This window comes from Podarcis raffonei, chromosome 14 (assembly GCF_027172205.1).
Source record: "Podarcis raffonei isolate rPodRaf1 chromosome 14, rPodRaf1.pri, whole genome shotgun sequence".
Lineage (NCBI taxonomy): Eukaryota > Metazoa > Chordata > Lepidosauria > Squamata > Lacertidae > Podarcis > Podarcis raffonei.
The window spans coordinates 9,536,467-9,563,635 of record NC_070615.1 but is presented as its reverse complement, the minus strand read 5'-3'; the positions used below and the strand labels follow the sequence as shown (position 1 = coordinate 9,563,635).

Sequence of the window (27,169 nt, the reverse complement as noted above, 5' to 3'; positions counted from 1 at the left end):
TGGACTTCCAGTGGTCTGCAGAGCACAGTTTGACAACTCTTTGCTTTATGTATGCCTGAGTTTGAACTGTATTTCCACTCTGAGCTGCAAAGTTTTGGTTAAGTTGAACACATGCATGTTTTTCTTCAGATTCATAGGAGTGGGAAGCCCAGTTCTAAAACTTCCTTTGTCAAAGGCTACCCACTGGGAATTTTAGACTCTGGACTTAATGGTCTTGGTAGTAAGTAGTGCTCTTTAGATGGCAACATATGCCCATAGGCAGCTGGGCCAGGTTCAAGGCCCTTGTGTCACTGTACAAAGCCTGGGACAACCTGGGTCCAGGATACCTTAAGGACCACCTGAACCCTTAAATCTCAATCTGGTAACAGAGATAAGTGCTGTTAGTTGTCCCTTGTGTTATAGAGTCCTGACCAGCCTCAACCAGAAGCTGGGCATTTAGTGTTGCTGGTCCCATGTTGTGGAACACTCTTCCAGCAGAGATGTGGCAGGCCCCCTCACTTTTGATTTCCAGGTGTCTCTTGAACAGGTGTTTTATTTTTAATATAATGTTGACAGGCGTATGCAGCTTTTAAAACATTCAAACCTTGTTTAAAGTTCACCATTTTCTTAAGTGGCCGGTCATTTTAATGAGTGTTCTGCACTGATCTTAATGTGTATGTTTTCTAAAAATAATGCGCTTATATTGCTGTACTGCACCCTGATATTTTACGAGAGGGCATGGCTTTATAAATAAATGTGCACGTCAGAATGCGCTAAGCCAGCCCTTCTGCTTGGAGGGGGCTTGCTCATTCCGCTGAACAGGCCCTGAAGTCCTCCTCCTGGTACTGTAGGCACCAGCAGCATCGCGTCTCCTCCGCCTTGCATCCTGGCCCCTCCTCCCCCGCTGCTCGCCGCACCCAGAGACGTTTCAGCACCGGGGACAGCGGCAGCATCTCCGCCTCCGCCCCGCCCCGCCCCTCTCTCATCCGCCGGAGCCACCCAGCCCTGGGTGCGTGCGGGGCGGGGGGAGGAGAAGGAGGATCGGAGGAGCCTCGCGAGAGCTGCGGCCGCTGCAGCAGGAGGCGCCGGTGGGCGCTGCGGGTCAGGATCCGGGGGAGACGTTCGGCGGGGCCCGAGGACCGGGGCAGCGAAGCGGTGAGTCCTAAAAGCGGGGATGGAGAAGGGCGGAGGCCTCGCCCGTCGGACGCCCGGGAGGCCTCCTCCTCCAAGTCCGCTGCCCTCCCCGCGCTATGTTAGCGTGGTGCCTTCGGGGACGTGGGGACGGGGTTGTGCTTATCTTTCCCCGGGGCCGAGCAATGTGGCCTTCCGTGCGATTTCCTGGAGAGGATACGTGCAATGGAGCCTTTCCCCGGCGCATCTCTTCCCCTCGTTCCCCGCACTCCACCCTTGCAAAAAAAAAACAAAAAAAAAAAAACGGGGGGGGGAACGTGGATCAGGGGAGCTACCTCTTGGATTTCCCTTTTCTCTGCGAACCTTTGCAAGATGCATAGCTCCTCCCCCAACAGGAGCGCCGTGCAAAAAGGAAAAAGGGATTAGAGGCAAAAGACTGTGCCGGTTCCATCCGCAAGCTGTTGACATTGATGGTGGGGAGCGCGGGTTCCTGCATTTTGAGGCCTTCCGGTAGATGTGTGCCTGTGGTTAGTGTGTGTAAACTCTTCTTCTCTATATGGGTTATATTTATGTAAAACGGTAAGTTCCTTCTCTTCCCACCCCTCCTTCAATGAGTGCATGAGTGTGCAAAGATATTCCAACAGAGACAAAATGTGTTTGCAGAGTGACCTCAGCTATGGTATTGTAGAACCAAGGGCTTTGCTGAACTCCATCCAATCAGCATCTTCCCTAAGGCAGTTGTCCTCTTCCACGGTTAACCCTGAACATTCCAAATTTTGTGGGTTACATCTCCACTATGCCAAAACCAATTGACTGCCAGTTAACGCCACTGAAATAAGCAAGATTTGCTTTTAATAGGTAGATAATAGGATGGCGCTGTCAGAGAGTTTAAGGGCAGGTTTGTGTTGGGCAGGAGTTATATGCCTGTAAGTATGTATGTGTGTGTGTGTGTGTAATCTAATGATTTTGGTTGAACATTAGGAGGAACTTCTTGATGGTAAGAGCAGTTGACCAATGAAAGCAATGACCTGGGCAGGTGTGTTCTCCATGGCTGGAGGTCTTCAAGCAGAGGCAGGCAGAACAGTCATCTGCTGGAGATGCTTCAGCTCTGGATTCTTTAATTGAGGAGGAAGTTGTATAAGATCACCTAGATTCTGTATTATCCAGGGTCACAGGTCAGTGGTAGAGCTTCAGTTTTGCATGCAGAAATTCCCAGGTTCAGTCCCTGGCATCTCCAGGTAGGTCAAGGAGTCATCCCTGCCTGAAACCTTGGAGAACCTCTGCCAGTCTCATAGGCAATATGGAGCTGGGTGGACCAATGGTTGACTCAGGGCTCACCCAGACTCCCTTTTGTGCTGTGTTTCCAGGCACAGGTCTGGACTTTAAAGCTTCGTGTCCAAGTGGTATTTTTTTGTCCTGGCGTTTTCCTTGGGAAAATTCACATTTTGGCACTGAATTGAAGCAAACAGCAGTCAAATTTTCTGTGGATTGCCATTTGGTCTGATTCAGTGGTAGAATGTGAGGTTCCCTGGGGAAAGTGTTGGGACAAAAAATAACAACAAAACCCTGGTCAGATACAGAGCTTTAAAGCATGGACCTGTTCCTGGAAAGCATAGTGCAAAAGGAAGTCAGGATGAGCCCTCAGTATAAGGCAGCATCCTGCACCATACCTTTAAAGTACATTCAAAGCACATCTCCTGTCCTCAGGAATCCTGGGGATTGTAGTTTACCCTTCACTGTGCTACAATTCCTAGCACCCTTAACAAACTACAGTTCTCAGGATTCTTTGTGATGTGTGTGCTTTGGGTGTGCTTTAAAGGTCTGGTGTGTACACAGCCTGTGTTGACCTTCTCTTATGCATCATTTCTCGCTTGGAATCTTGGCTGCAAATGCATCCAAAGCCAGGGACTTGATACATAATCTTGTCACCTTTATGATGTGGCTTCTCAAGTATGAGGTTCATTTCTTTCAAGCCGATTCTTCCGTTTTGCTAACAGAGGCCTAGGATGTGTGGCTAACCTAAACATATTGTTGTTCAAAGCAAGCCTATCCAGATGCTTAGAAATGCTTATGTGAATTTTGATTTGTTTTAGTATTTTAACTTTCTGTCTGTTTATAGTATTGTATTTCACCCCTTGATTTTCTTGTTTTTATCTTTTTGTAAACCACTTTGAGACTTGTTTGGTTTGACACAATCAAGTGGTGTACAAAATTTATGAAATAAATAAATAAAAATAATGATATAACTGTCTAACAGTGTTATTTAGTACAGAACGGGGGACTTGAACATACCAGTTAGTACAGGTCAACAAACCTAGGTAGCTGCCTTATGCTGAATCAAGCATTGGGACTTCTAACACAAGGCTGACCTGCACTTACATCTCTGTACTTACTAGGCATGGTCTATGCTTATAGCTCCCATTCCCAACCAAGCAACATTTGCAGGGCACCAGGTTGGGGAAGGTTAGTGTAGGATGATGTTTTCTTTGGGAAAGCCATTCAGATGGACCCATTCTCACAAAAGTATAAACAATTGTTTCCTGGGGACTTCAAAAATTGACTTGAGAATCAATGTACTTGTGTATATGTAGAAAGAAAACAAAAATGGCATTGTTTTATAACTAGATTTTATCTCCCAGAAGTATGGGCATTTATTTGCATTAGAAAGAGAGATAGTAATAAGCAGAGAGCAACCCTCAGAGAGAGAAACAACCATAAACTCCTTAGGGTAGATGTTCAGGCTCCATTCATCTGCAAATGGCAGATAATGTTTTGCATGAAGATGGGACTTCTATTATTTATAAGGTCAAAAGTGTTGGGTCCAACCAATGCTGAAATATCTGCTTGGGTTTGACTGAAGTCCTAAAATATGCACAAGCTCTTCAGTCCAATCCTTTGCATGTTTACTTGTCCTCCTGAGATGAACGGCAGTTGAGTGTGCATCAATCAGTTTGAAACCCAGCCTAGGGGTATTACATTTGGAAATTAGGTAGCAGCAGAGTCTGTCTTTCTCAGCTGGAAAATGAAATGCCTTTTCTTATTATTTCTCTTACACAAGGCTACCTGGTGTTCCTTCACATTACTCAAAATAGGGTCTACTCTCAGTGGTGCAGCTGGCATTTTAGACCCTAGACTTAATGGACTTATGAGGTGTGGGTGGGTGCTCTTTAAGTGGCAATATGTATTACTTCACTTATTTCAAAATACAGTAAACCAGTTCTGCTGCATTTGCACCCCCCTTGCTTATTCTGTTGGACAGGCCCTGGACGTGTTTCTGCCCCAAAGTCCTTCCTTGGTGGCACCATCTCAGGCAAAGCGCCATAGCTTCTTCATAGAGCATTTAGATGACCTGAGGTTCAATCCCTGGCATCTCCGGATAGGGCCATGAAACACTGCTGTCTGAAACCCTGGAGAGCCACCGTCAGGATGGACGGTACTGAGCTAAGTGGATCAGTGGACTGACTGTTCAATGCAGCTTCCTCTGTTCCCAATCCAGCGACCTGGCTGGAAGCAGAGAGGCTGCTGTCACCTGTAATATGAGAACAGCAGAATTTGTGGGCATTTGCAGATTATTGTCTTACACTTTCGAGTGGTGGCGAATGTATGTGGAAGTTTCTATGCTGTAGCTATTGTAGAGCTGGAAGAGGTGCAGAAATCACAACCCAAATGATTAAGATGGCCAAACATGTTTCCAGTTAGGCAAGTTGAGCTTAAAGAGAAAGAATATTAAGTGGAATATGACCATGGTTTACAAAGTTATGAGGTGGTGTGGGGAAAGAGAGAGAAAACTTAAGTCTCGTTCCATAACATCCATAAAATTAATGAGTGGAAATTGCAGGGAAGCCAACTTTTGCTAAATTCCAGGAGAAACCTCCTTAGGAAAGGGATGTAGCCCCCTGTCTTGCATGCAGGAGATCCCAGGTTCAATCAATCCCCAGCATCTCTAAGTCAGGCTGGGAAAGATTCCTTATCTGAAACCCTGGAGAGCCAATACTGAGCTAGATGGACCAATTGGTCTGACTCACTATAGGGCAGCTTCTTATGGCCAGAGCTGATTTCAGAGTTGGAGGCAGAGGGGCAGGAGACAGTTTTGTTGTCAAGAACTAGGCACCCCCTTCCTTGGTGGGATTAGATACACCCACTCAGAACAGATACGTGCACACTCAGCAGTCTCGTATGACAAGAGTCCCCCCTGAGTAAGCTCACCCCATCCTTTGTTTAATAACTTCACACAAGGGATGTGTCAACTCTTGGGACATCTGTGTAGTTTCCATTTGGTTATGAACCACTTGCCTTGTTTGTGCATCTTGGAACCTTGACCTCTGGCCCCCTGCTTCCCACTGAGCTTTACCACTATTAGCCGGGGAAGTTATCTCTTCCTCACTTACAAGTAAGAGTCACTGCCAACATGTTTTGGGATAGGATCCTGACACTGATTTGTTATATGGCAGCTTTCCTATGCAGCCTGTTCACATTTTAAGATTCTGGAAATGCCCATTTGCACAAGGCTTGGTATTTATTCCAGCCTTTCCCAACCTGGTGTCCTCTATATGTTGTTGGATTCCTGCGCCCATCAGGTGCAGCAAGCAGGGCTAATGGTCACAAGGGATGGGTTCAAAAACAGTGGTACCTCGGGTTAAGTACTTCATTCGTTCCGGAGGTCCGTTCTTAACCTGAAACTGTTCTTAACCTGAAGCACCACTTTAGCTAATGGGGCCTACTGCTGCCGCTGCGCCACCGGAGCATGATTTCTGTTCTCATCCTGAAGCAAAGTTCTTAACCCGAGGTACTATTTCTGGGTTAGCAGAGTCTGTAACCTGAAGCGTATATAACCTGAAGCATATGTAACCCGAGGTACCACTGTAGTGATGCAGGGAAGAAAATTTCACAGTGCTTTATTTTTCCTTGGGAAATATCCCATTTCCTAAGTTTATTAAAAACAAAAAACAAAAATTTCTTTCCAGTAGCACCTTAAAGACCAACTAAGTTAGTTCTTGGTATGAGCTTTCGTGTGCATGCACACTTCTTCAGATACACTGAAACAGAAGTTGCCAGATCCTTCTATATAGTGAGAAGGTGGGGAGGGGTATTACTGTGATGAGTATCTGCCAATCACCCATTCCCACCACCCTTCTGAGTAATGCTAATCAATGTAATGTATAACTTCAAATCTGAGAACTAGTTCTGAAAACATTTAGTATGGGATAAGCACCATATAAGTACCATATTTTTCCGTGTATAAGACTAGTTTTGTTTTTTTTACCAAAAAATTAGATTTAAAATTGGGGCTCGTCTTATACACGGGTAGTGCTGAGGGGTGTTTTCTTAATTTGGAGTCCCCCAAAATAAGGGGAGTCTCATACATGGGGGCATCTTATACATGGAAAAATACGATAAATATATTTAGGATTTGCATATTTTGGTTCTGTTATCCCCCTCTCCTCTACCAGTATCTTCTTTTCTTCTGGTGTATATTTTGGAAAGTTGCTGTTTGCCCCTCTGTCTGTTCTCTATACATTCAGACACCTCTTGAGGTGTAGTCACCAAACTTGGCATGATGGTTCCTGAGATCAAGAGGCAGTTTTTTTTGGTATATATTTCAATACTATTGAATGCTATTTTGAATCAAGATAGTGGATCAAACCTTTCAAAATGGCATTGATTTGTGTACCTCTTAAGTTATTGTTAACTGTCATGCGGCCTACTGGACGAATCCTCTTCAGAGGAGGACCTGGCACTCCCCAAAGCACATGTTACAGAGGAGCAAGCTGGGCCATTGGGCAGTAAGACGGTGGAGGCCAATCTGGGACCTTTAGGGGTCACAGCACCTCAATTTTTCCGCAAGACACAGAGGGCCCCTACACAGAATTGGAGGTGGGTACTGAGCTATCACCATGTCCATGAACTGATTAGCCATGAAGCTGCTTGGGGTAACCTTTGGCCAGTCTTTAAGCCTAGTTACCTCATAGGGTTGTTGTGAGAATACAGATACAGGTTACATACGCTTCAGGTTACAGACTCCGCTAACCCAGAAATAGTACCTCGGGTAAAGAACTTTGCTTCAGGTTGAGAACAGAAATCGTGCTCCGGCAGCGTGGTGGCAGCAGGAGGCCCCATTAGCTGAAGTGGTGCTTCAGGTTAAGAACAGTTTCAGGTTAAGAGCAGACCTCCGGAACTAATTAAGTACTTAACCCGAGGTACCACTGTAGAAGGAGAAAGTGCTGTGTAACCTCCTTGAGCTCCTTGGAAGAAAGACAAGGTATCAGTGGAATCAAATGAAACAATAGGTTTGCAAAGAGTCTTCAAACCATGGTTTGCAATCCTGGTTTGTGCAGACCTTGTGCAGAAGACTAAGCTTATCATAGGTGTGTCTGTGCACCATACATTTAAAGCACATACAATAGTTCCAACAAAGAATCCTGAGAACTGTAGTTTGTTCAGGAAGTGCTAGGCATTGTGGCTCTGTCTGGGTAAACTACAGTTCCCAGTATTCTCTGGAGGAAGCCACATGCTTTAAGTATATGGTGTGTATGCAGCTATAGAGTCACCTGCTCTAAGTCCTTGGGAATGCACCAGACCAATACCTAATCAATGCAAGAAAATGCAAGGGAGATAATCCCCTATGAGGAACAAGGCATTCTGCTGTATTTTCATCTGGATGTCATAAGGCAGAAGCTTGAATTTTTTGGATACATCCTTCAGAAAACAGTTCCACTACAGTGCCACTACAGTCAAGCTGGCTGTCCTTGTAGATCTATTCTGGCTCTTCCTGTCCAGGTCTGCATCTGTGGATTAGAGAGTAGTGTGGGTCAATGTAGGTCACTCATAGGTTACTCGGAAGAGCCAGAGGCTAAGTATGTCTGTCCTACATTGTAGAACCTTTTTTAACTTCTTAGGCTAAAGCCGGTTTGTTTAGCAACACAGGCTTCTGCTGGACGCTGGCTATGGATGCCTCTAACAGCTTTGCTGTCGGTTGCTAGTCAGATCTTGTGCATTTCCAATTTATCTACTTAGGAAAGGGATACTAATTGACTGGGATAGAATAGGAAGATGAGCACAATTATTATTGTACCGTTAAATGTATATTCCCCCTGCCTGTTTCTCCCAAAGGAGCCCAGGGCGGCAAATACATCAGGCTTAAAATAGCTAAGAAGGCCTTACTCTTTATATAATGGTTTGGAAATAAATGTGGCCTTCCAGGCTTCTATATCTGGTTCCCTGGGAATTCTCTCCATGCCGTACCCCTTAATGACCCTCCTTCCCCCCCCCCCAAGTGTTTTTGCATGGTTGGAATATGTCCTTGGAATAATGTCTCTCGTTTGTCTGGAGACTAGAGAGGCGTGTGTGTACAAACTATAAACTTTGCATTCATTTCTTCACCCACATTTGTGTCTGGCCCTGTCCACCACTGGCCTGTGCCTTTAAGAAGCTTGCCCAGAAGGTAACCTCAGCTGGAAAAAAAGTCCCCCACCCCTGATTTACATTGATCTTAAGTTTATTGAGGTGGTGATGCTTTTGTTTCAAGTGGTGCCAAGACACTGCAAATGTTCCCTTGGATTTTGAGCCAGCAAAGGAAGCAAATTGCACAATTAGGCTTGGTCTATCAGAAGTGGAAAGGCTTGCATGTCAAGGACATGTTTATCCCATGTCTCTTCCTTTAACTTCATATCAGTTGTCATTGAAGTCTTGGGAGCACACACAAGTCATAAAGCTAGCCCAGTACTTGATTGTTTCTCTCAAACAAGCAGGAAGTGCCTGGCTCCAATCAGATACAAATAAGTTCAGTGTCATCTGGTGGCAAAACTATATAATGATGCTATCCACATAACTGTTCCCTGATTTCTTTCAGCTTTATTGGTGGTGTGACAAGTTCTTCTGTCTATCTGTGGAATAAAGACTGAGCAACATCATGGGAGGTAAGATGACAATAAGATTTCCTTGTATGAGGAAAAGCTTTCATTGTGTGAGAAATTGATGCTCTGAGCAAGGCCTGATTCTATCAACACTTTTTATCCTGGGACAGTAGTTTGTATATTCCCATGTTCCAGCCTGAACTGGGAGGCTGAAGTGAGTCAAGACTTGATGACAAGATCAGTACTCCTGAGATGCCTGTGTTCGACACAGCGGCAACTTTTGATGGACAGAGCTCCCACTTTCATAGCAATTCACAGTGTTGATCTGTCAGTGGTCTGCCAATGGCCAAAGATAGACAGCAATAAGTGGGACCAGTCTAGAGATGCCTGTCTGTTACTTCACAGAAATATCCAGTCACAACTTCTTGTACCCATCAAAGATACCTGGACTTTGAAAAGAATAAGTAGTGGAGATTATTGGCCCCATATGAATGCAAACCATCCTAGTATTCCACTAGGATCGTCCAATAATCAGTGAAGCCTGGCCAAATGGTGCAAAATCTGGCTTTTTTGATTTGTCCTCCAAATAATCGTACTTAAGTGATAATGTTCTCTGAAATTGCCAATATTAATAGCTTTTCATACTAAGCCTCTATAGAGAGGCCCTTTAGATATTTCCAGTATTTAGAGATTAATAGTCTCGCAGCCATTAAAAAGCCAACTTTTGCTTTGACTATATTTGTTCTGGTTGCCCCAAATACTTAGCAGTGTCAGGTAGGGCACTGGTAATAAGTTTTGTGCTCTTATTTGGTTAATTTCAGGAAACACAGATTTTGTTGCAGTCTTGAATCCTGTTGTTCAAGGCAGCCAGCTGGCCATGCCTTCTTTCAGGATATTCAATTTCCCTCTTCCTCTGCCCCACTACAACAGTTAGCCAACATTCCATTCCCACAGAGCATGCTTGTGGGACTCTTCCCCCAACATTTTTCTTTTCTTGTAGATTTGTGTGTGTGTTTGTACTTCCACACACCTTGGGATTCCACTGAGTCTCCGGTATGCCCCACGGAGAGCCTCAAGGTCCATAAATAGCAACCCCCTAGTGGTCCCGGGCCCTAAGGAAGTTAGATTAGCTTCAACCAGAGCCAGGGCCTTTTCAGCACTGGCTCCGGCCTGGTGGAACGCTCTGCCTCATGAGACCAGGGCCCTGCGGGATCTGATTTCTTTCCGCAGGGCCTGTAAGACAGAGTTGTTCTGCCTGGCCTTTGGCTTGGAGCCAATTTGATTCCTTCCCTCTCTTTCTTTTTTCTTTTCCTTTCTCCTCCTGCGATGAGGCTACATTTTAAGTTGTAATCATTCAACTTGTTTTTATTATTGCTTGTTAGCCGCCCTGAGCCCGGCCTTGGCTGGGGAGGGCGGGGTATAAATAATAATAATAATAATAATAATAATAATAATAATAATAATTATTATTTATTATTATTATTATTATTATTATTATTATTATTATGCCTCTCTCTTGTGTGTAGATGGTGCTGTTCTGACTGCACAAGAGTCCACACTCAGAGAAGGAGATTGCCATGAGTATATGCCAGGGATAGCCAATGTGGTCGCTTCCCATTGTTGTTGACTCCCCATCATCCCTGGCCATTGACCATGTTAGCTGGGACTGGTGGGAGCTGGAAGCCAAGAACATCTGGGGGATGCTACATTAGCTGTCACTGATATGTAGAATGGTCTATGGCAGAAGTCACCCACAATTCCTCAGTGATGTAGAGTTACAGCAAGGGCTGCTTGCAAAAGGGCTTTCAAATAGCCCTGTGTTGAACCTTGCTTCAGGAGCAGAAAGCAGTTTCCATTGAAAATGCTGTTAAAATGGACAAGAAAGGCCTATCCATATTAGCAAGTGTTTCAGTGGAAATCACTTCCTCCTCCTTCCTCCATTCAAGGGCAGTGGAAGCATGCCTTGCTCCAGCAAAGGAACCACCAGGAGTTCATTTTCAGCTCCCAACTGTTCATTTGAAGCCATATAAATACCAGTCCCACACCTAACATCACCTAAAATGTCAGGTGTGGAGGGGGGAAGAGGCCAAACTGGTACCCCTGGCAGGTATACCAGGGGGTGTAGCCTGTGAACCAGAGGTTCCCCACCCTTGATGTAGATGGAAATCAGCCCAATTATACACTCTGGATTTTGATTGCATAGGGAAGGCTTCCAGACTTCTTAATGGCACTCATCATTGGAATGCTAGTGGTCCCTTTTCTGTATGTCAGTCGCCCTTCTCCCTTGACCTGAAAGTCACCCAAATGAGCCTTTTATATTATTGTGGCTGTTATCAGTCCCACGAACTCCAGAGCACCAAGAGAGGGAGAAACAGTTCCTCTCGCTGTACATAGTTCTATAGACCTCTGTCATTTCTCTGCCCTCCCTACCCTCTAATCAATATGTTATGCTGTTGATCATAAATGTATTTTCTTGGAAGTTAAGCCAAATCTGCCATTAGGCAGAAGGGCTGTTGACTCAGACCTGGGATATCATTGTCATTCATTTAATTTATTATTGGATTTTTACTGCTGGGAGGTGATGGCATGAAACAGTGCCATTTAGATTTTATATCTAAAGTGCTAAATTGTCTTGGGCAGGCCCTTCTTAGGAATAAATCCTCTTTCCACAGGTTCACCTCCAGGCAAATGTTCTTAGGATTGCATATTGAACTGCTCCTGTTCACCTCAAGCAAATTGTCACAAATAAGATGCACAGCTCATTGTCTGGGGATTCTGAATAATTAATTTAGACATTGCAACCAGTAATGGTTTATTAGAATGTCCTCTTCTCTCTGCTCCCCCACTGTCTGGGGCATTAGCTTCTGTGTTATCTTTGTCACAGAACAGGTGCAAAGGAGGTTGCTAACTTTACATACAGATAAGTGTGCTTTGGGGATGGGGGACCGACGAAAAGAGAAGTATTTAAATTATTCATGGAACTGTCCTTGGAAGCAGAATGGGGAGTTCTTTTTTAGAAAATGCAGTCACTTCTGAAACACATATCAAACTACTGTACATTTGCACTCACATTCTCATGGACAAAGTAAGTTCAGAGGATCTGCAATATGGCTATTTGAAAGTTGCAATGCTGCAATGATCAAGAGCGTCATCTGTACACCAGGAAGTCCCCCAGTCTGAACATATGAAATCACTGAGTGACTCAAGGCAAGCTGTTCTATCTCTGCTTTTTGCTTATAACAGGGCTTGGGAACTTGGCACTCTATATATTGTTGGACTCCAACACCATTTGTCCCCAGCATGGTCAGTGGCCAAGGACCATGTGAATGCTAGTTCAGCAACATATGGGAAGCCACAGAATGCCCATCCCTTGCCTATAGTATTTTCACAGTAGGGTTGTTACGAGGGTGGCAGAGATATATGCTGGGTTCAGACATAATGGCAATACCATGGTTTGTTTTTGCTAAGCCATTGTTGTTTAATATGGTTAGTGCAAGCCATGGTTTTGTGCCTAGCTTTTGTATACAATCATTGTGTACAAAAGTGTTGAACCATTCAGAAACGTCCCTGCTTAAATACTGAATATTACTTGCGGAGGGAAATGGAAAAGAAACAACTTGCCTTCTGTTTTTCTTGCAGAAAGAATGAACAATTTCCCTCCTCTCCCTCATTTTATCCCATTGAAACCGTGCTTTTACCAGGATTTTGATGAGGAAATCCCACCCCTACACCGAACCACAGTCAAACGTCTTTACTACCTCTGGATGTGTAAGTTGTGGAGGTTGGAGGGTTAAAAGGGCAAGCCAGCATTCCAGTGGGTGTAAGTGGGGAAGCATGGACCAGAAGTAGTAACGGACCCACTCTTTCATTTCCCTTTCCACAAATCTGAATTTAAAATTTTAATTTATTTTCAATATTGATAGATTTTTTTGGCCAGAGAGGCAGAATTAGGCTCACAATGTGGAATGTGGGGCTCCTGGCAGATATGAGCCAATCTTAGCCTTGGCTCCAACAGATATACCCTGAAAGACCCTGGATATTGAAAGCATCAGGTGGTCCTAAAGGCATCCTGGATTCAAGTTGTTAAAGGTTTTGTAAATTAAGACAAGAACTTGACATTGGCCTGGTAACATATGGGCAGTCTGCAAGATTTTAAGCACTGGAGTGATGTGGTGTCAATAGTCTCTCTGCCATTTGCTATTTAATTGCTATTTAAGAAAAGGGCCACAATGACTGAAGAAAAGGGACATCAGACATTAAAAACTTCCCTAAATAGAGCTGCCTTCAGATGTCTTCTAAAAGTCAGATAGTTGTTTATTTCCTTGACACCTGATGGGACGGCATTCCACAGGGTGGGGGCCACTACCAAGAAGGCCCTCTGCCTGGTTCCCTGTAACTTCACTTCTCGCAGTGAGGGAACTGCCAGAAAGCCCTCAGAGCTGGACCTCAGTGTCCGGGCTGAACGATGGGGGTGGAGACGCTCCTTCAGGTATACTGGGTCAAGGCAACAACTTTTGTGTCTGGATTTACACCCTTTGTAATATGGCAATCCTAGGTTATTATTTGTAGACATACGTGTGGAACCAAGTCCAGATAGAATCTTAATTCTTCAGATCTGGACAAAAGGTTTGGGCCAGCATGAAACAGTTTTCCAGTCCCAGCCTTCATCTTTGTTCCTGATTTCTGTTTCCATTAAGGGCCAACTCAGTCGCCAGTGTAGTCTCAAAATATTTAATAAAAACAATTTAAAACAACAACAGTGTAGGTAGTTGTTGACTGTTAAGAGGGTAGATTTATTTGGTTCCTTTTTGTTGTTCTACTCCTTTGTCTCTCTTCCTTGCCTTTCCCAAAGGGAATGTGAGAAGCCTGACTAGGGGCACTTCCAGACAATGTGTGTTCATAGAACATTCATACTGATTTGTTTGTAAAAGATTTGGGAGGCTAGGTTCCTGTCATTTTGGTGAAGTGGGTTTGTTGGGCAAGGCCTCTAACTCAGCTTTAATGGCATAACCTGAATTTGCCAGCATGTGGTTGAATCATACCTGAAAATAGCTATGGTCTGGAAACACCCTTAGAAAATTGTGGAAGCGGCACTTATTATTCTTCATTGAAGCTCTGAACTCGTTTATCTTTCCCATTCTCAGCTTGTCCAGCTCTTGCTGTGTGATCTGCTACTTTTGCTCCTCTCTCTGTGTGTCTCTTTCGATAAATGTGTTTGCAGTGAATAGCATCACCTTGGCAGTGAATCTGATTGGTTGCCTTGCGTGGATGATCGGAGGTGGTGGAGCAGTTAACTTTGGACTGGCAATTCTTTGGCTCATTCTCTTTACGCCTTGCTCCTATGTCTGCTGGTTTAGACCCATTTACAAAGCCTTCAAGTAAGTGATAGGCACAGCTTCTCTCTCTCTCTCTCTCTCATTCTCCAGCCCCACCCCAGTGTGCTCCTCAGTTCTTTTGGCTCGGTCCTACTGCACAGATGGGGAATCCATGGCTTCCACTTGCTGTTGGACTCCCAACTCCCATCAGCCCCAGCTAGCCTGATCAACAGTGTGGGATGATGGGCATTATAGTCCGGCAACATCTGGAAGGCCACAGGTTTCCCACCCCTTTGCTACTGCGTTCAGTAACCCCTCCATATCCACCCATTTCTTAGTTGCTGTTTTATTCTCCTGTGCACAGATGTTCTAACCCGTGGTGGTCTCCAGCTTCTACCACACATTTCTGCTTCTGTAGTTCTCACCTGCGAATCACATCACCCTTCCTTCTCTTATCCATCCTTGCCCCCGCCCATGACTTTAAGCCATGTGTCTGACCACTATCACTATAAGGAAAGGCAGTGTGGCAGTGTGTCCTCTCCATTTCCAAGCAGTCCTAGTCATCTTCAGTGTGTGTTTGATGTTCTTAGGCATGCAGAAATGGGGGAAAGCTTTTTAAAATTAGCACTGCAAATTAATGCTAGCTTGATCATCCTTTCTCTGTTCACCCATCAATAAATAGGTGCTTTCCCTCCTGTCTTTTTCTGGAAGCTGCTTACATCCTAGCTGGGTCATCTTGTTTGGTGACAGGTCTCTTTTCAAAGTACAAAAGAGCACTCTCTCTTTCCTTCCTGCTGGTGGGAGACCTGCCTAGTAGTTGGACTGGTTGTCAGTGGAGAAAGCAGCAATGATGGGCTCTTTTCTTTTGTAGGACAGACAGCTCCTTCAGCTTCATGGCTTTCTTCTTCACCTTCATGGCTCAGCTGGTGATCAGCATCATCCAGGCAGTCGGGATCCCCGGCTGGGGAGTCTGGTAAGTTGGACATCTAAGGTGTTAACAAGAGCAGCCATCCACTTAAAATAAATATTTAGGCAATTAACTGTATGGCCTAGATAGGGAACTGCCCTATGATCTCGTTAGCTGGAGATGCCGGGGATTGAATGCCCTTTCTGTCCTTCATACCTGCTGTGTAGGAGAGGGGAAGGTGGCTGCTGAATGCTTGAAGCAGGGTTTTGAACTCTAAGGCCAACTGTAAGGCAAGTTTCCTCTCTACAACCAACCCATAGCATTTGTTTTTATCCTCTCTTCCATTTTATTTCTTAACGCCTTTTAGTGCTTTGTTTTGTTGTTTTAATTTATTGTTTTATCTCCTTGTTTTATTGTTCTAACTCCCCTAAACTGTGAGGCTGCATGAAGCTGGGCTGGGCTGAGCACTTTGCTAGGCAGTGCCAAACGCAAGGTCGAACCAAAGTTTACAAGATACTAGTTATAAATTAAGGAAGAGAAACATCTTGATTATCAGAACTGTTGACGAGCGAGCCCAGGTGGCAGCTGCAGAGAGTCTTCAAAACACTCCCTTCTGCTGGATGGCACTGATGCCGGACTCGTAAATTCAAAGCCACCACATTTGGAGATAATTGATTTCTGCAAACTGCTGACAAATAATCATAATTATTATGGTACTTACTACAAAGAACTGCAAAGATCTGGGAATCATGCCAGATTCATTAATCAGCTCCCGAGAACTCTGAAGGAGACAGAGCAAAATCACGCATTATTTTCTCCAAAAGGAGGAAGGTAAGAGGGAGCTGAATGAGTTAATTCTAGATGAGGCCATTCCTCCTCCTTCCACTGTTCTGGATTGGTCAACTCATCTTAAAGGGCTCCAACAAGATTCTGAAAATAATAACTACCCAGCAAGCCTGGCTCAAGAACTGCCCTTAGCTGAGAAATCCTATAAGGCAAATATAACTGATATAACGACCCAGAGGCCACCTTCTGAGCTTGGAACCTGGGACCTTCTGCATGCAAAGCAGGCTCTCTGCCGCTGCACTATGACCTTTCTCCAGGTTATGACTCAAAGGAGTGGTTCTGAGTGGTGGCAGTAGCAGCACCATAGCTTCCTCACAATGTTTCCTCTCACTCTCATTGTTTCTCTGCAGTGGCTGGATTGCAGCAATATCTTTCTTTGGGACGAACGTGGGGTCGGCTGTCGTGATGCTCATCCCCACCATCATGTTCACAGCCATGTCTGTCTTCTCCTTCATTGCCCTCAGTATGGTAAGACGTGGGAAAGGTTTTGCATGGGGATGCTACATAGATATATCTCACACTCTATTGGCTGAGAATGCCCAGGAGACTCCTACTGGCTGATCCTTCTGTTTCCAAAGGATTTTGATTGGTATATATCAGTCACCAAGAAGCTGCCTCTTACATTTTTCTCTGTGTGCTCCTCACACCTATATATTTAATGTGTGCCTCAGAAGTATCTGTCCATGTACTTGGAGAATCTTGGGCAGCCACCAGCAAGATTCAGGACAGATAAAAGAAAGAACTTCTTCACATGGTGCACAGTTAAACTATGGATGATCACCAACTTGAATTAATAATAATAATAATTTATTATTTATACCCCGCACATCTGGCTGAGTTTCCCCAGCCACTCTGGGCGGCTTCCAATCAAGTGTTAAAAACAATACAGCATTAAATATTAAAAACTTCCCTAAACAGGGCTGCCTTCAGATGTCTTTTAAAGAGAAGATAGCTGCTTATTTCCTTCACATCTGAAGGGAGGGCGTTCCACAGGGCGGGCGCCACTACCGAGAAGGCCCTCTGTCTGGTTCCCTGTAACCTCACTTCTTGCAATGAGGGAACCTCCAGAAGGCCCTCGGCGCTGGATCTCAGTGTCCAGGCTGAACGATGGGGGTGGAGACGCTCCTTCAGGTATACAGGACCGAGGCCGTTTAGGGCTTTAAAGGTCAGCACCAACACTTTGAATTGTGCTTGGAAACGTACTGGGATCCAATGCAGATCTCTCAAGACTGGTGTTATGTGGTCCTGGCAGCCACTCCCAGTCACCAATCTAGCTGCTGCATTCTGGATTAAATGCAGTTTCCGGGTCACCTTCAAAGGTAGACCCATGTAGAGCGCGTTGCAGTGGTCCAATTGGGAGATAACTAGAGCATGCACCACTCTGGCAAGAGAGTGCGCAGGCAGGTAGGGTCTCAGCCTGCGTACTAGGTGGAGCTGGTAGACAGCCGCACTGGACACAGAATTAACCTGCGCCTCCATGGACAGCTGTGAGTCCAAAATGACTCCCAGGCTGCACACCTGGTCCTTCAGGGGCACAGTTATCCCATTCAGGACCAGGGAGTCCCCCACACCTGCCCACCCCCTGTCCCCCCAAAACAGTACTTCTGTCTTGTCAGGATTCAACCTCAATCTGTTAGCCGCCATCCATCCTCCAACCACGATCCTCCAAATTAAAAGAGTATTATACAGTTTCATAGGACGCGGGTGGCGCTGTGGGTTAAAGCCTCAGCGCCTAGGACTTGCCGATCGAAAGGTCGGCGGTTCGAATCCCCGCGGCGGGGTGCGCTCCCGTTGCTCGGTCCCAGCGCCTGCCAACCTAGCAGTTCGAAAGCACCTTCGGGTGCAAGTAGATAAATAGGGACCGCTTACCAGCGGGAAGGTAAACGGCGTTCCGTGTGCTGCGCTGGCTCGCCAGATACAGCTTTGTCATTCTGGCCACGTGACCCGGAAGTGTCTGCGGTCAGCGCTGGCCCCCGGCCTACAGAGTGAGATGAGCGCACAACCCTAGAGTCTGGCAAGACTGGCCCGTACGGGCAGGGGTACCTTTACCTTTACCTTATACAGTTTCATGGAGAATAAAGGCTTATCAATGGGTACTCAGAATACTAGTTACTTGGATTCAGAAGTGGGGAGAGTGCTGTTGCACTCAGGTCCTGCTTGCAGGCTTCCCATGGGCGTCTGGTGAAAGCAGGATGCTGACTAGATGGGCCCTTGGCCTGATCCAGCAGAGCTCTTCTGATGTTAGATGGCTACATGATTTCCCCAAGAAACAACCGTGAGCTTGGCTCCTTTGTTTGTCCTTCCAAGGCTCAACTGAAAAAGGTGATGAACGACCCTGTTTTACTTTCCCCCACTCCAGGTCCATAAATTTTACCGGGGAAGCGGTGGGAGTATCAGCAAAGCGCAAGAGGAGTGGACGACGGGAGCCTGGAAGAACCCCCACGTGCAGCAGGCAGCTCAGAACGTGGCGGTCGGTGCTGCCCAGGGAGCCATGATGCCACACGAGACGCAGTATTCGGCCACTCCTAACTATAACTACCCCAATGACATGTGAGGTGTGACCTTCCCCACCCAACTAGAACTTCCCGAGTGAGATGTGAACCTGAGAGGGTTGTGACTTGAAGTGGGCAGGAAGAACTGGAGGAGAGCGTGTGTGTTTCTCTGTGTATGTAAATTCCACTGTATAGGAGGGTTGGCGCAGGGCGGGCTGTATAATAGCCTCCTTGATGGGATGGAGGCATGTCAAAATTGTTATTCTTCCTCCACCCTTTGACTTTGTTCTAGGATAATTGTCCTTGGAGATAATTCTCTCTCTCCCACTCCCCCCAATCTGAAGAAGCTGTTGCGTTGACACGCAGGACTATTGTGCCGTGCTGTAGTGACTGTACATGTGTGTGCTGGTCTCCCTCCCCCTTTTGTGAAACAATGTACAGTGGTGGTTTTTAAATTTTATTGTGGTGGTAGATGATATTATAGCTGCATCAGCCGGGGTGAGCGTGGAGAGCCCAAACATTCAAGAGCTACTAAAGGGACACTCTGGGGGTTTCATGAATAACCCAGTTCACAATAGCTGCCTGTTGCAAGAACTTTGTCGGGTTCATTCTGTCTCAGCTATTTGCAACTTATACTGTATAGAACAGGGTTAGGGAGCCTGTGACACTTTGGGTGTTAAGGTCTCCAACTCCCATCAGCCCTGGCCAGCATGGTCAGAGATGATGGGCGTAGTAATCCAACACCTGGGGGGGCTGCATGTTTCTGACATAGGGCATTGCTGGCTTTTTAGCGTTTAAACCCTGCTCTTTTTCACACTCTCTCTCCACTCTCAAAACCAGAGCTCAACCTTTTCATTCCATGCTGATCCACCAGAGGTTACCACTTACCTTAACGTGCGGTATTATAAACAAGTCCATTTACTCTTCCGATGTATCGATAGGAAGGCAGTGCTAGTGTGTGGCTTAAAAAACAAAGTTATGAGCAGTGCTGTAGAGCTGCCCTGTTTGAACTGGAGCAGACCTCTGTGTTCAGTGTGAACCACATTCCAAACATGCCCCCAACCCCAGAAGCCCCATACCTAAAATTATGGAGAGGATCTTGTTCCCTTCTGGACAAGCTTTCGAAGGCCATGTGCTGGTGGTGTGCAGGGCCAGAGGAAAAACCAAGTGGAGCTATGAACGCCTGTGTTACTTTTGGACAGCAGGCTAGTTTCTCTCTGCCTTCCATCTAGACAAGCAAGAGTTCAATCAGAATTCAAGACACATTCCAGCCAGGCAAAATCATGAAAAGTGTGTGTGTGTGTGTGTGTGTGTGTGTGTGTAAGTAACAGGGTCAAGTGAGGGGTGTTGCCTGGGGGAAGGGCCAAAAGGTCTGAGGTTCCCCACCCCTGTTGTGTGGGCCATATAGTTCAAGCCCCTGCTTGATGCCACAAACCCAGATGTAGAGCATCACCAACTGGTGGTTGTTCAACTTGTGCTCGAAGACCTCTGGTCAGCAAGAGCCTCCCCGTAACCAGGCAATTGGTTCCATGACCTCATAATTTTACGGAGACTGAGAGGAGATATGATAGCCATATTCAAATATCTGAACTATTGCGTGGAAGATGAAGCAAGCTTGTTTTCTCCTGCTCTGGTGGGTAGGACTTAAACAATTGGATTCAAGCTACAAGAAAGGAAATTCCGACTACATATCAAGGACAACTTTCTGACAGTAAGAGCTGTGTGACAGGTCTCCTGCAGGAGGTTGTGGACTCTCCTTCCTTGGAGGTTTTTAGGCAGAGGTTGGATGGCCATCAGTCATGGATGCTTTAGCTGAGATTCCTACATTGCAGGGGATCAGACTAGAGGGCCCTTGGCATCCTTCAAACTCTACAATTCTATAAGAGCCAGTGTGGTGTAGTGGTTAAGAGTGGTAGACTCGTAATCTGGTGAACCGGGTTCGCATCTCTGCTCCTCCACATGCAGCTGCTGGGTGACCTTGGGCTAGTCACACTTCTCTGAAGTCTCTCAGCCTCACTCACCTCACAGAGTGTTTGTTGTGGGGAAGGAAGGGAAAGGAGAATGTTAGCTGCTTTGAGACTCCTTCGGTTAGTGATAAAGCGGGATATCAAATCCAAATTCTTCTTCTTCTTCTATGAACAATGTTCCAAATTCCATTGGCTCACTAATACACGGCAATTCTCAACTAAATATAAAGAGTGGTTTTTTCTTTCCTTGGCCAAAACATTGTAGTACAATTCCTAATGTTTCTGAATTGTCTGGTGGTGCCAGAAGGCCCAGCATCCAGTAATTGTATTTTCATTGATTTGTATCAGTATTTCCACAGAGCCACAAGGCTGCTCTATGGATTTTTGTTTTTTTAAAAAACATGCAGGCACAGAAGATGCTTCTGTATAGGAATTAATGTGAAGCTTGTCTATAATAGGCTGTCTTGTGTGAAGAGCCACCACACATGGACAAGCGCTTTTCAGAACATGGAGGCCTCTACTTCATCCTGAGCAGACTTTCACTTCAACCTCCAATGCTTTTTCTTGATCTGAGTATGGATCTTGTATTTTATCTTGTATTTTAACTCACCCTGAGATCTATGGAGGAAGGGCAGCATATAAATTTAATTAATAAAAATAAAATAACAAATAATATGGCAACTCATTCTGATTTCCTTGGCCAGAACACCCTCTTCCCCATCATATCCAACATCAGAACATAGGAAGCTGGTTTATACCAAGTCAGGCCATTGGTTCATCTGGCTCAGTATAGCCCACACTGACTGGCAGCTACTCCCACTCTCCAAGGTATCAGCTAGGGGTCTCTCCCAGCCCTACTGGGAGATGCTGGAGGTTCAACCTGGGACCTTCTGCATGAAAGCAGGTGTTCGGCCACTGAGTCATGGTCCTTCCCAAGGTGAAATACAGTGCTACACCTGAACAGGAAATATAACCCAGGTAGGAGGCAGAGGGTCATGTGTGCAGGCCCTGCTCCCAGTGCCCCCCATGGACCCTGCCCCTCCTCCCCTCGGTTCCCAACCTTTGCATGTTGAGATGGAAAGGTCTGGTGGGTGACTTCTACTTGCATTTGCCGCCTCCTGATCTTCCCAGGTCAACGCAGGAAGGGTGTAGGGACTGAGTGGATAAGGATGGAGTTTTTGGGAGATGGGGTCACCATATTCACTCCCTTGCTCATTAAGTGGGTTGGTACCCATGGTGCTTGAACAGGGCTATTGTTTGTTTGCTTTATGGGATTGTGTGCTTTGAATAAGAGAACGTGATATTCCCTGGTGGTTCAAGTGGCTGTGAAGTATGTTTATGCCTTCCTCTGCCCCTGCATCTTACCTTGCTGTGTTCTCTGTCGCTAGATCATTACTGTTTGGCCTCACAAGTGTGTGCGTGCGCATTCAGGGTTTAAAGATTGGCAGTTCCACTGAATCAGAGACACTTAAAAGAGTCTTGTCTGCCTTCAGAACTTAATGTAGACTTTTGGTAAGAGTATATTATTTTCACCTTAATTTGGTGGGTCCTCCTGAATGGAGTTATTGTATGGGCAGCCATTCTCTTTGGCTACCTGCAGCTACTTCTTCTTCTGTTGTGTTAGATCTAATAAAAGTGGGTTAATCCCGTAGGATTAGAGACCACCAAAGAAGAATGCTTTCAAAACTCGTTCAGAGTGGTGGTGTGCTTTTCCTCCCTTCTTGAAGCTTTTTACTTCCTTTTCTCCCCTCACCTCCATCACCTGCAATTTCCTCCTCCTGCTTCATAAGAGCATATTTCCTGCTCCTGTGTTGGTTCTGTGAAATGGGTTAATGTATGTGTTGGTGGGGCAGGGGGGAAGCAGCAAGGGTTTTTAAACTCTGCTATTTTTAAGCATCCCTGTAGAAGTCCACCCACCTTCTCAGTGCATGCCTGTTTCTCTTGTTAAAAACTGCAAAGGCCGGCCTGTTCTCGAAGATGGGAAGCCAGCTTTGTCATTCCGAGCAGATGGAATCAGTTGGAACAGCTTGGCCTCTGTTCATCTTGCTCATCAGTCGGAGGAGTCAGACTTGAGAAATTCAGGGAGCCCTGCTTTCCAATGCAGCAACAAGAAGGGGGGAACTTGCTTCCCATTGAGTGTGCCTGGCAGTGCTCTGTAATCATCCTTGCAGCTCTGGGATTAGAGAAGTTGGTCGAGTCTGTGAAGGGAATGGGGGGGACAATGTGGTTTGAAGATGTAGCTCTTGATCCCCAAGAGAGAAAATGCCCTTCAGGTATACATGATGAGCAATTCTCTCTGCAGTGGTGAATTCGTGTTGGGGAAGTATTCCTTCAGCTTGCACGTAAGGGCTCATAAACTTGAATCTTGAATGGTAGAATCATAAGGAGTTATAAGGAACCTCAAAATCAACTAGTTCAGCCCTCTGCTATTATTATTATTATTGTGGATAGCTCAGCTGGTAGAGCATGAGACTCTTACACTCAGGGTCGTGGGTTTGACCCCCACATTGGGCAAAATATCCCTGCATTGCAGGGGATGGGATTAGAAGACCCTTGTGTCCCCTTCCAACTCTACTATTCTGTGATTCTATTATTTTACATGACTATCTCTCACTTCTTCACTTCCTCTCTGGAGCGCAAGGTGGCACACACAGTTCTCCCTCTCTCCATTTCAATCTTCACAACAACCCTGTGAGGTAGGATAGGTTGAGAGATTGTGACTGGCCTGAGGTCACTCAGTGAACTTCATGGCTGAGTGGGGAATTTGAACCCTGGTCTCTCAGGCCCCAGCCCACTACTCTAACCAGCACAGTATTTGAAGATGGCTATCACATCACCTCTTAATTGTCTCTTCTCCAGCTAGAGATGCCCAACTCCTTCGAACTTTCCTTGAAGGACTTGGTCTCCAGGCCTCTAGCCATCTTTCTTGCCCACCTCTGGACATGCTCTGTTTATCAGTATCCTCTGCAGTGCCTAGAACTGAACACAGTACTTCAGATTCAGGTAGGTAGCTGTGTTGGTCTGACGCAGTCGAAAAAAATTAATTAAATTGCTACTTTTAATAAATTAATTAAATTAAATTGTGAGAGCCAGTGTGGTGTAGTGGTTAAGAGCGGTAGACTCGTAATGTGGTGAACCGGGTTCACGTCTCCGCTCCTCCACATGCAGCTGCTGGGTGACCTTGGGCTAGTCACACTCTCTCAGCCCCACTCACCTCACAGAGTGTTTGTTGTGGGGGAGGAAGGGAAAGGAGAATGTTAGCCGCTTTGAGACTCCTTCGGGTAGTGATAAAGCAGGATATCAAATCCATACTCTTCTTCTTCTACTGGACAATTTTTTATTTCCCCCCAACAGTACTTCAGGTAAATGTTCCTCCTTTAAAAATTGAAAAAAAATCCCTGTACATGGAAAGCAAGCAGTGAGAAGGCTAAGCTAGATTTTATCTCCCTGATGTACTGGTTTTCTTCATGTAGGGATGTTGTTGTTTTTGAATGGAGGGGCTTTCCATCATGTGAAATCCCACCCGCAGCTGGAAGTAATACAGTCCCATCCCAGGTTGACCAGCTTGGTGATAACAGGACCCAAATGATATCAGCTCTAGGGTGTGTGTGTGTGTGTGTGTGATAGCATCTATCCTCCCTTGTTCACAGGTTTTGTTGTAAGCCAAAACGGCAGGCGTGTTTTTAGTACAGATATATCTTGTGCCCGAACTGCATCTCAGGGATTCTAGGCTAGAGAATTTGTTCATTCTCTGTGGCTCTCCCAAATGGAGACCATGCAAGTGGGGAATGACTGTGGGCTCTGTGCCAGCCAGTTTGCTGTTTGCAGGCATTGGAGGTGCTGAAAGAATGCCTCCTTGAGATGGATTGGAGAAGAGGTGCTTGGAGCTGAACCAGAAAGGATACCCCTAGTGTCACAGACAATGTAACTGTGAATAACAGCTGCCGGGGAACAAGAGTGAGTGAGTTCTGTTGTATTCATGTCTTGCTAGTGGGGTTTTCATATGCATCTGGCCTTGTCGCTGTGAGAGCAGGATGCTGGACTTGATGGGCCTTTGGTCTCATCCAGCAGGGCTCTTCTGCTTGTGGTGTCCCATCATCTGTAATTACATATTGTTCCATTGCTTGCTGTCATCTCTCAGCACCTATGGTAAGCCATAGATGTCTTCTGCATTCACAAACCTCATGCACCAAACCTCACGGTTACCAGCACCAGCTTCTGGTTCATCTGTCCTGACGTTTAGCTTCCCACTGCTTTTTCCTCCTTAGTTGGGTTCTGGCTTCTTGTCCCTCAAGGGCATCTTGCAGCTGCATTTCCAGCGTCCACTGTGTGCTGAAATGGTAGCACCAATAAGCCTTGAATCTTAGCCTGGAAGTAGTGGGTGTTGCTTATGGGCTGCAACTTGAGACAGTAACGTCTTAGAAGGGTTTTCATTTGCTGGATGCTGATGGCTGGACTGAGTTACTCATGGGAAAAAAAATCAATCTGATAGGGAACAATTGTGGGCTGAATGCATTTGTAATAATTTATTTTTCAGAAAGGGAATATAATGGCTTTTAATCATTGTGCATTGAATTCTTGTGAGTTTCCCTTGCTTAGGCAGGGCAGAGGTTTCTCCTCTGCTGAGCTCCTGTTTGGTAAAGAAGAGAGAGACACTGGCAATCCTGTTCTGCATTTCTTTTCAGAGATTCCTCAAATAGCTGTGGTGCCATAAGTAATCATCTCAATGTATCTAATTCACAACAGAGTTTTTAAACAAATGTTATATAGAGAACAAATGGGAAAAGCAAGGGGTGGGGTTTTTAAATATGGGGACCACTTGTGATTATTCAGTCATTCCATGTCTGTCCCTGATGAAATGGTGTCAACCTGGAGACTAATTAATAAAACAAATTATATCAAAGGTTGTGCTTTTGGTTTGGTTTTGTATTGTGATGGTGCATCACCACAAAAACATTAAAAAATGTGTGCATTGTTGGAGAAGAATTCATCAGAAAGAAAATGGCAAGAGAAAAGAGGAGTCAGGTGCAGAGATGGTGAAGAGGAATACAAAAATGTTCGAGAAGCTGATATGAGAGAGAGGGAGAGACTGCCAGATAGCTGTGACAGACAGGCAAGAAAGTGGGTGGATATAGATTCTTGCATGGGTTGCTAATTGGGTGAGTAGTCAGCAAGTGTATGGTTGCGGGGCTGGGGGAGGGGTTTTTTATAGTGTGCAGTTGGAAAGCTGATAATGTGCAGTTTGAAAAATGGGGGAATTAGACACATTAGGTTTATGTGTTTATTAAGCACTTAAAAACAGGCAACGTCAGGAACAGCATGTATACAAATTACATAAGGGTTGCATGCCCTCAGTATCCATTCTTGAAACAAAATACCCAGGCAATATTGAAACACCTTAATTTAGACCATCTTCATTTTCAAACAGGTAATCCTTTGCATCTTTTAAAATACTCCATGCCTTTTAGTTACTTAACTAACACAGTTTCATAAACTAATCATCACTGAGTATTAGATCAGTTCACAAGTTTATTGTTCTAGCCAAAGGCCATGACATACTTGTAGCAATAGTACCAATAAAAACAATACAGAACATATACCCATAACATAAGCCAACATCCATTATGTAAGAGAGTGAAGACACAGAGAAACCAATTTGCCAAAATCTAGCTTGATTTCAGATTAAACCTCCAAATCACCGCAACAATTTACAGCGATTTTAGCTAACTCCTTTTTCCTGAAGTTTTTTTTGCGGTTTTCACATAGAGTCACTGTGTGTTACAAAGCTATTATTGTCGCTCAAAAAAACCCTGAACCATTTCTGCAAAGGTGTACCCACCTGCTTGTGTGAACAAAGGTTTCAGGAAGTCTGCCTGCATGCGGGACCTTGTTGTAGCAGCCATCCAAGACTACACTGGACATCACTTGGAAATGCAGCTCAATAAAGGCAGTTCAGGGAACATAAGAGTTTGTTCAGATAACTAGCACTAAAATGCTCTGTTTTCAGTAGTGCTATTTTTCTAGAAAAAAAGGTGCCGGAACTCATAATGAACACCTCCCTCCTCTTAGAATGGCAATGGCACCCATAGTAGCTCAATACCTTTATTCGGCTAATTAAAATGTCTCAAAATAGTGAACAGATGTCTGAGTTCTACAGAAGCCCTTCATCAAAGCCTGGTGTTAAGAAAGGAGGTGAGGGCGGGGGGGGGGGAGACTGGTTTGGTGTTAAAGCTATAAAGTCTGCATTGGTCTCAGTCTTAAGATGGATTGTGAGCAGGAACAGAATTAATAGGCATTTGGAGGGCTTATAGTAACTTAAGACGTATGTACTGATGATTATTGCATTCAGCTTGTGAGCAGATGATTGCTATGTTTTTGTTATTATCAGCAGTTTTTAAATAGTATTTTTTATTTAATTTCTGTTTCTTTGCTAAATTTGCAAATTTGCGAGTAAAAAAACCAGTAACTAACTAAAAATAGTTGTGGGTTTCCTATGTCCTATGCAGGCTGCCCTTAGAGATGCTGGGATTAAGAGATACAACACCTGGCTGATTTGTTTCTTTCCTTTTTAAAAAAAATCTCCTAAATCCTGGAATCATCCATTAAATGCCATGAGGATCTCCGGCTTCCTCTATCCTGGGGGAGGGGGGGAATGGAGGAGTAAAAGTTGACGCTTGCG

At 45.2% G+C, this 27,169-nt stretch overlaps 1 protein-coding gene across 1 annotated transcript; it reads left to right on the top strand.

Moving 5' to 3' along the window:
* The first annotated feature begins 884 nt into the window (after window positions 1-884).
* SCAMP5 (secretory carrier membrane protein 5) lies at window positions 885-21,948 on the top strand. Its single transcript, XM_053364342.1, has 7 exons — window positions 885-1,134; window positions 8,960-9,026; window positions 12,603-12,731; window positions 14,185-14,341; window positions 15,150-15,251; window positions 16,382-16,499; window positions 18,391-21,948. Exons 2-7 carry the CDS (start codon window positions 9,020-9,022, stop codon window positions 18,583-18,585), a joined length of 708 nt encoding a protein of 235 aa, XP_053220317.1. The 5' UTR covers window positions 885-1,134; window positions 8,960-9,019; the 3' UTR covers window positions 18,586-21,948.
* Window positions 21,949-27,169: the final 5,221 nt, after the last annotated feature.